At 48.0% G+C, this 8,202-nt stretch overlaps 1 protein-coding gene across 1 annotated transcript; it reads left to right on the top strand.

Annotated features, from left to right (window-relative positions):
• The first annotated feature begins 1,042 nt into the window (after nucleotides 1-1,042).
• On the top strand, nucleotides 1,043-4,519 carry LOC102138563 (PRAME family member 17). Its single transcript, XM_005544751.4, has 3 exons — nucleotides 1,043-1,355; nucleotides 1,747-2,325; nucleotides 3,351-4,519. Exons 1-3 carry the CDS (start codon nucleotides 1,069-1,071, stop codon nucleotides 3,907-3,909), a joined length of 1,425 nt encoding a protein of 474 aa, XP_005544808.3. The 5' UTR covers nucleotides 1,043-1,068; the 3' UTR covers nucleotides 3,910-4,519.
• The last annotated feature ends 3,683 nt before the right edge of the window (nucleotides 4,520-8,202 follow it).

The following is an 8,202-nucleotide window of genomic DNA, read 5'->3' as shown; positions in this document are numbered from 1 at the left end:
CTGCCTCAGCCTCCGAGTAGCTGGGACTACAGGCGCCCGCCACCACGCCCGGCTAGTTTTTTGTATTTTTAGTAGAGACGGGGTTTCACCATGTTAGCCAGGATGGTCTTGATCTCCTGACCTCGTGATCCACCCGCCTCGGCCTCCCAAAGTGCTGGGATTACAGGCTTGAGCCACCGCGCCCGGCCCTCTCTCTCTTTTTTTAAATCTAGCCTATTTCCCAGGCTGGAGTACAGTGGTATAATCTCAACCCACTGCAACCTCTGCCTCCTGGGTTCAAGCGATCTTCCTGCCTCAGCCTCCCTAGTAGCTTGGACTACAGGCACACACCTCTGCACCTGGCTAATTTTCGTAATTTTAGTAGAGGTAGGGCTTTACCATGTTGGCCATGCTGGTCTCGATCTCCTGACCTAAGATGATCCACCTTCCTCTGCCTCCCAAAGTGCTGGGATTACAGGTGTGAGTCCCTGCACCCAGCCAAAGTAGTTCATTTTTAATATGTGTAAGAGGTGTGTATTGGAAACATCTGTGTCTTGTGAATGATGCATAACACCGTCACATAGCTTTCAAAGCTTCTCACTGAAATTTTCAATAATGAGGCTGGGCACAGGGTCATGCCTGTAATACCAGCACTTTGGGAGGCCAAGGGGGGTGGATTGTTTGAGTCTAGGAGTTCAAGACTAGCATGGAGAACATAGTGAAAGCCAATGTCTTTACAAAAAGTCATCAAATAATAGATTAGCTAGGCATGAGATCTGAGCTTCAGAGATCCTCGGTAACATTTCCCGGTGTTATGAGTTTAGTGGAACAGAGGCTAATAATCGTGGACTAGGAAAGATCTTGCCTGCTCTTTAGAGGTTGGGACACACTCTTCTTGGTATCAGAAGGGTAGAACTATGTCTCTGTGTCCACTTATTACAGAATGGAATTGGACTAAACTGAGGGCTCTTTCACACATGCTGGAGAAATGACTTTGGCCCTAGAAGTGGGGGTTGTAGGGGATTGGCCTGAGAAACTTGCCTTTTTGCTGGATTTTCCTCTAGAGCTTTTCCTTGCAGATTTGTCAGAATGAGCCTCCAGTCCCCATCCAGACTTCTGGAGCTGGCAGGGCAGAGCCTGCTGAGGAACCGGTCCCTGACCATCTTCACCCTGGATGAGCTGCCCCGGGAGGTCTTCCCTCTGATGTTCATGGAGGCCTTCAGCATGAGACGCTGTGAGGACCTGAAGCTGATGGTGCAGGCTTGGCCCTTCCTCCGCCTCCCTCTGGGATCCCTGATGAAGACACCTCATCTGGAGACCTTGCGAGCTGCGCTGAAGGGACTTGATACGCTGCTGGCCCAGAAGGTTCGGCCCAGGTGAGGTGACTCGGGTGGCCTGGTGGGAAGGGCCCAGGCATCCAGGGAAGGGGACAGCTGGCTCAGGTGTGGCGGGGTTGGGGAGCTAGGGTGGCTCAGAGGCTTCTGATGGTGCCCATGAGAGGCCTTGGCCATGGCCCAGCTCCTCTGGGAAAGGACTGCTGACCATGCAGGGTCCACCGAGGAAACAGGAACCTGCTTCCTCCCAGTGGAAGGTCAAGGTACTAGAAGTGGGTGCCAGGGAGAATCCAAGGGGGAACGGGATGGAGAAGAGACAGAAGTGGGAGCACTGAGGACAGAAGCAGCTGACTGATGTCCTGGATGTGGAGGGAAAGCCCAGGTCGGGGGGGGTCCTTGCTCATTCTGAACTTTTCCCCCATGTGACTCACAGGAGGTGGAAACTTCAAGTGCTGGATTTGCGGGATGTTGATGAGAATTTCTGGACCATATGGTCTGGAGCCCGGGCCCTGTCCTGCTCCCCAGAGGCCATGAGTAAGAGGCAGACAGTGGAGGACTGTCCAAGGACGGGAGAGCGCCAGCCCTTGAAGGTGTTCATAGACCTCTGCCTAAAGGACAGTGCGCTGGATGAATGCCTGAGCTACCTCTGTGGGTGGGTCCACTACAGAAGCGGTCTCGTGCACCTGTGTTGTAGTAAGGTGCAGAATTACTCAATGCCCACTTCAAGTTTCAGAAATCTATTGGAAAGGATATACCCAGACAGTATCCAGGAGTTGGAAGTCAGGAGAAAGTGCTCTCTGAATCAAACAGGAAAGTTTGCCCCTTACCTGAGCCGGATGAGCAATCTTCGCAAACTCTTTTTAGCCTTCGGTTATGATGGTGAGTTATACGTGAGCGGCCTCCAGCAGTTCATTCCTGACTTGGACTCTCCATTCCTCTGCCTGTCCTACCCCCAGATGCTTTATATAAGAAAGGTCAGCAATATCAAAGAGCACCTGGAGCACCTGCTCAGGTAAGAAAGGATGGTGAGCTTTCTCTGCAGACCATACCACAGACCTTTTGTTCTTTTTCACAGTAAACGCTAGTGGGCATGTACTGTGTACCAGCCACTGGTGATGTCACAGGGAATGGGAGGCTAGAATATCAACACATTATGCTGTTCAGTGCTCTATATCCTGAAGTGGGTATCACAAGACCACTCAAATAAGGGCAGAGGGATGGCCTGGGGTAGTTGCAACACAGAGAGTCATGTAGGGAGCTAGTTAGTCGGGGGTTCAGATCTAGTGAGGGTGCATTTGTGAATTCCTTTCTAGGAAGTGTGTTTAAAGTTAATATGTTGAAACTTGCTCTTCATATAGAAGAGAGTGTGAAAGAAGGGCAAGTGTATCAAACCTGTGCGTTTCACTGTAGAAGCTCTGTCCTCACAGCTTAGTAAATGCCAATGATCCTGTCTCTAATTCCCTGTCTTTAAAAGGTTCTATTGAACCCCAGGAAAAGTAGTTGGCATGGGAAAAGCGTGCTTCCTGGACAGAGGTGAGGGAGTAGGCATGAGAGTGGTATAAAGTGATAGGTGGTTTACAGACACAGACATGTCAGGGAACCTTTGTAGGCAGGTAGCCCTAGCTGATACCCATAGACCTTGCTCAGCTGAGTTCCTTGTGCACATCTCCCACTGGGCTCCTCTGGCCCAGAGATGAGGTTGTCTGCTGAAAGATGAAGTAAAGAGACTTTAAGGAGTTTGTGGCCTTGAACCAATCACACAAGCAAGGGTGAAAGGACTGAGCCTAAAATGGAGCTGCCCCTGAATGATCTGAGTCTTCATCAGGCAGCATCTTGCACCCAGACGATCATCTGATGATGGGAACAAACTTGTATTTGGGTGAAACAGGCTTCCCCACTGCAGGTTACCATAACACCTGTGTTGTAGTAAGGTGCAGAATTGCTCAATGCCCACTTCACGTTTACCACTGAGATTATTTCCCAACCCCCTCCTCTAACTGGCACCATTGCTCAAAACTAACTTCTTGCTCTCCCTAGGTGCCTCAAGAACCCCTTGCGGGCCTTTGTATTCTGTCATGCTTACCTAGCTGATCAGGACGTGGAGTGTCTGTCTCAGTACCCAAGCCTCAGTCAGCTAAAGGAGCTGCACCTGATTCATATCCTAATGTGGACCACCAATCTTGAGCCCCTTGGAGCTCTGCTAGAGAAAGCTGCTGCTACTCTCAAGAGCCTCACCTTAAAGGACTGTCGGATCCAGGACTCCCAACTCAGGGTCCTCCTGCCTGCCCTGAGCCGCTGCTCCCAGCTCACCACCTTCTACTTTGGTGGAAATGAGACCTCCACGAATGCTCTGAAAGACCTGCTGCGTCACACAGGCGGGCTGAGCAAGTTAGGCCTGGAGTTGTATCCTGCCCCTCTGGAGAGTCTTGACAACAGGGGTCACGTCAATTGGGAGATCCTTGCCCCAATTCGGGCTGAGCTGATGCGGACGCTCAGGGAAGTCAGGCAGCCCAAGAGGATCTTTTTTGGTCCCGTTCCCTGCCCTTCCTGTGGCTCATGGCCATCTGAGACAGTGGACTTCCATCTTTGCTCCTAGGGAAGAGCTGGTTAGTGGAATGGATAAGCTTTCTTCTGGACCCTTGGACACTGAAATCTAGGACACAGGTGCTTTTTTTTGTTTATGGAGTTTTGCTCTCCCCCTCAGGCTGAAATGCAGTGGCACAATCTCATCTCACTGCAACCTCCACCTCCCAGGTTCAAGTGATTCTCCTGCCTTAGCCTCCCTAGTAGCTGGTGTTACTGGCGTGTGCCACCACGCCCATCTAATTTTTGTATTTTTAGTAGAGACTGGGTTTCATGATGTTGGCAAAGGCTGGCCTCGAACTCCTGACCTCAAGTGATCTGACCACCTTGGCCTTCCACAGTGCTGGGTTTACAGGCAAGAGCAGCCGTGCCCGGTGAGGTGCATCTTAAAGCAAGCACACAGCCGTGTGTTTCAGGCAAGTGCTGACTGGAAGTGGAGAAACAAAGGCGACTCAGCTGGGGCAGGACTGGGTGAAAACGCTGACTTGGCATCGATGAGGCCTTCAGGGACCTGTTTCCTAGACTCAGAAATGGAACCTGAAGTTCTAGAGTGATGCAGGAGTTAGCACCCCGCAAGGATGGTTATTTGAAAATGTCATAAATAAATGGAACCTGAATGGAAACTTTCTGGTGTCTTCCATGATTGATCAATCTGTTTTAGCTATTTATACATCAGAAATCTCTAGTTGCTGATGAAAGGTACTAAGTTTTCTGTGATTGAGGTTCAGCTACAGCCAATCCAGGCATCCAAACTGAAATGTGATCATTTTGATTAATTCCCATCCATTTTTTACCCTCTTCAGTCATCTGTTTCTTACTTGCTTTCTCCCATGCCTGTTCACTGGGTTCATTCACAAGAGATGCACACTTAGGGCCTGGAACATTCTGTGTGGGCAATGATGATGAGCCACTGAAATCTACCCTCTTCTCAGGGGCCCTCACTGCTCCCCAGATACCGAGACCCTGCTCACTCCTAACGGGCAGATCCAGAGGAATCCGTTCCTGAAAACTGGCCATGCCAGGAAACAGCTTCACTGCACCAGGGGCTGCCCCCTGACCTGGAAGAGAATGGCCATAGCGTGTATTGCAGGAGCCTGGTGACATCACCAACTCTTGCCTGTCCTGACGGTGGCTGGTGGGTTTCACTGAATTAAGGTAGTTGTGTCCAATTTCCCTTTTAGAAAAATGCATATTACATATTCTAAGTATTTCTAGTGCACATTAATACAAAAATACACCTTTTGGAAAGTTAATTCATATCAATGAGATATCTTCCTATAACGTCTCCCTTCTCTCCTTATCAAGAAACATGAGACACCAGGGCACTGACCTGTAGGCAGTGTTCCTGCACTGCCTTGAGAATCTCTTTGGAACCTGCCCCATGTGGGCCAGGAAGCTCTCTGATGGTTCACTCAGGTGAACCTGAGTTCACTGTGTTGACCTCGTTGATCTCAAACTCCTAGACTCAAGTGTTCCTCCTGTCTTGGCCTCCCAAAGTGGTGGGATTACAAGCATGAGCCACCGTGCCTAGTTTTACTATTTTTTTAATTTTAAAATTGTTGTGGATGTATAAATATTGTGCATATTTACAGGGTACATCTGATGTTCTTTTTTTTTTTTCTTTCTTTCTTTCTTTTTTTTTTTTGAGGTGGAGTCTCCCTCTTTCACCCGGCTGGAGTGCAATGACACAATCTTGGCTCACTGCAAACTCCGCCTCTCAGGTTCAAGAAATTCTACTGCCTCAGCTTCTTGAGTAGCTGGGACTACAGGAGCCCATCACCACACCTGGCTGATTTTTGTATTTTTAGTGGAGACGGGGTTTCACCAGGTTGGCCAGGCTGGTCTCGAACTCCTGACCTCAGGTAATCCACCCACTTGGGCCTCCCAAAGTACTGAGATTATAGACAGGAGCCACCACAACTGGCCTGATATTCTGATACAAGCGTAAAATGTGTAATGTTCAAATCAGGGTAACGCGGGTTTTCACCATCTCAAGGATTTATCATTTCTTTGTGTCAGCAACATTCCAATTCCATTGTTTTAATTATGTAGAAATTTACTATGAACTATTGTCAACATGAGCTGCCCTATGGTGCTACTGAACACTAGATCTTATTCCTTCCTAACTACATTTTTGTACCCATGAACCATCCCCCGCCTCCCTTTTTTTTCTTGAGATGGAGTCTTGCTCTGTCACCCAGGCTGGAGTGCAGTGGTGCAATCTCAGCTTACCGCAAGCTCCGATTCCCAGGTTCATGCCATTCTCCTGCCTCAGCCTCTGAGTAGCTGGGACTACAGGTACGTGCCACCACACCCAGCTAAATATTTTTTTTTTTGTATTTTTAGTAGAGACAGGGTTTCACCGTATTAGCCAGGATGGTCCCAATCTTCCGACCTCATGATCCGCCCACCTTGGCCTCCCACAGTGCTGGGAATACAGATGTGAGCCACCTCGCCCTTCTTCTCCTTTGTTTCCCATTATCCTTCCTAGCTTCTGATAACCGTCATTCTACTCTTTATTTTTAAGTTTCATGTTTTTTAGTTCCTAAATACGAGTGAGAACATGCCATGTTTGTCTTTCTGTATCTGGCTTACTTCACGTAACATAACGCCCTCCGGTTCCATCCATGTTGCTGCAGATGACAGGATTTCATTCATGTTTATGGCTGAATGATATTCTATTGTGTATATTCACCACGTTTTCTTGATCCATTCATCTGTTGATGGACACTTAGGTTGATTCCATATTTTGGCTATTGTGGATAGTGCTGCAATAAATATGGGAGTGCAGGCCAGGTACGGTGGCTCACACCTGTAATCCCAGAACATTGGGAGGCCAAGGTGGGTGGATCACTTGAGGTCAGGATTAGAGACCAGCCTGACCAACATGGTGAAACTCCATTTCTACTAAAAATACAAAATCAGTCGGGCATGGTGGCACATGCCTGTAATCCCAGCTACTTGGGAGGTTGAGGCAGGAGAATCACCTAAATCAAGGTAGAGGTTGCAGTGAGCTAAGATCACACCACTGCACTCCAGCCTGTGCAACAAGAGTAAAAACTCAGTCTCACAAAAATAAAAAGAAATAAAGAAAAATAAAAATAATACGGAAGTGCAGATATCTCTTAGATATATTTCTTTTTTCTTTAGGATATATATCCAGCAGTGGGATTTATGGTTCATATAGTAATTTTATTTTTATTTTTTGGAGAAAACTCCACACTGTTTTTCACAGCAGCTGTACTAATTTACATAACTACCAATGGTGTACCAGGGTTCTCATTTCTCCATAGCCTACTTAGCATTATTTTCTGTTGGTTTTTTATTTTTTCAGAGACAGGGTCTTGCAATGTTGCCCAGGTTGGTTTTGAACTTCTGGCCTCAAGTGATCCTCCCACCTCAGCCTCTCAAAGTGCTGGGATTACAGAAGTGAGTCACTGCACCCGATCTACTGAGTAAATTCGAATCCTCGCAGGAGGCTGTGACTCTGGGTTACCTGGTTTGTATCAGTTGACACACATGTATTAGGACCTGGGAAAGCCTAAAAATGAACGACGACAGCAGGGTGGAAAAATGCTTGAGGAAAGTATTATTATCCCCTCAAGATCTACTTCCAGGGGTGGCCCAAAAGATACAACAATCCCCACTGCCTTCCCATGAAAGATTGACTGATCCATTGTTATTTGTTCATTTATTTATTTCTTTTTTCTGAGACAGGATCTCCCTCTGTCACCTGGGCTGGAGTGTTGTGGTAGATCATAGTTCACTGCAGCCTCAACCTCCTGGGCTCAAGCAAGCCTCCCACCTCAGCCTCCTGAGTAGCTGAGACCACAGAAGCACAAAACCACAGCTGGCTAATTTGTTTCATTTTTATAGAGATGGGGCCTCCCTCTGTTGGCTAAGCTGGTCTCTAACTCCTGGTCTCAAGCGATCCTCCTGCCTCAGCCTCCAAAAGTGCTGGGATTACTCTTGTGTCGCCATGCTCAGCCAAGTGGTTTATGACTGCACCATGTGAACAGAAGACAGATGTGTCAGTTTTTGATTCCAAGTCTAGAATGGTAATTTCCTTTGTAAAACATTCTGGTCTTATAATAATAACTAGGGAGTATTTCCCGCTAGAACTTGAAGGGCTAGGACAACTTTACTCATTAGTGGACTTCGACCACAGCTTGGTGACCTGATTGAAAAACATAACGTAGGCCAGGCGCAGTGGCTCACGCCTGTAATCTCAGCACTTTGGGAGGCCAAGGCGGGTGGATCACGAGGTCAGGTGATCGAGATCATCCTGGCTAACAGGTGAAACCCC

The sequence above is a fragment of the Macaca fascicularis genome, chromosome 1, assembly GCF_037993035.2.
Source record: "Macaca fascicularis isolate 582-1 chromosome 1, T2T-MFA8v1.1".
Classification (NCBI taxonomy): Eukaryota; Metazoa; Chordata; class Mammalia; order Primates; family Cercopithecidae; genus Macaca; species Macaca fascicularis.
Note: the sequence above shows the minus strand (reverse complement) of the source record. Positions and strands in the feature narration are given on the sequence as shown.

Excerpts from the sequence above, each read along its gene's own strand:
- LOC102138563 (XM_005544751.4), top strand. The coding sequence starts at position 1,069 with ATGAGCCTCCAGTCCCCATCCAGACTTCTGGAGCTGGCAGGGCAGAGC. Across the intron at positions 1,356-1,746 it reads GCCCAGAAGGTTCGGCCCAG|GAGGTGGAAACTTCAAGTGC; the intron begins GTGAGGTGACTC and ends TGTGACTCACAG. Across the intron at positions 2,326-3,350 it reads CACCTGGAGCACCTGCTCAG|GTGCCTCAAGAACCCCTTGC; the intron begins GTAAGAAAGGAT and ends TGCTCTCCCTAG.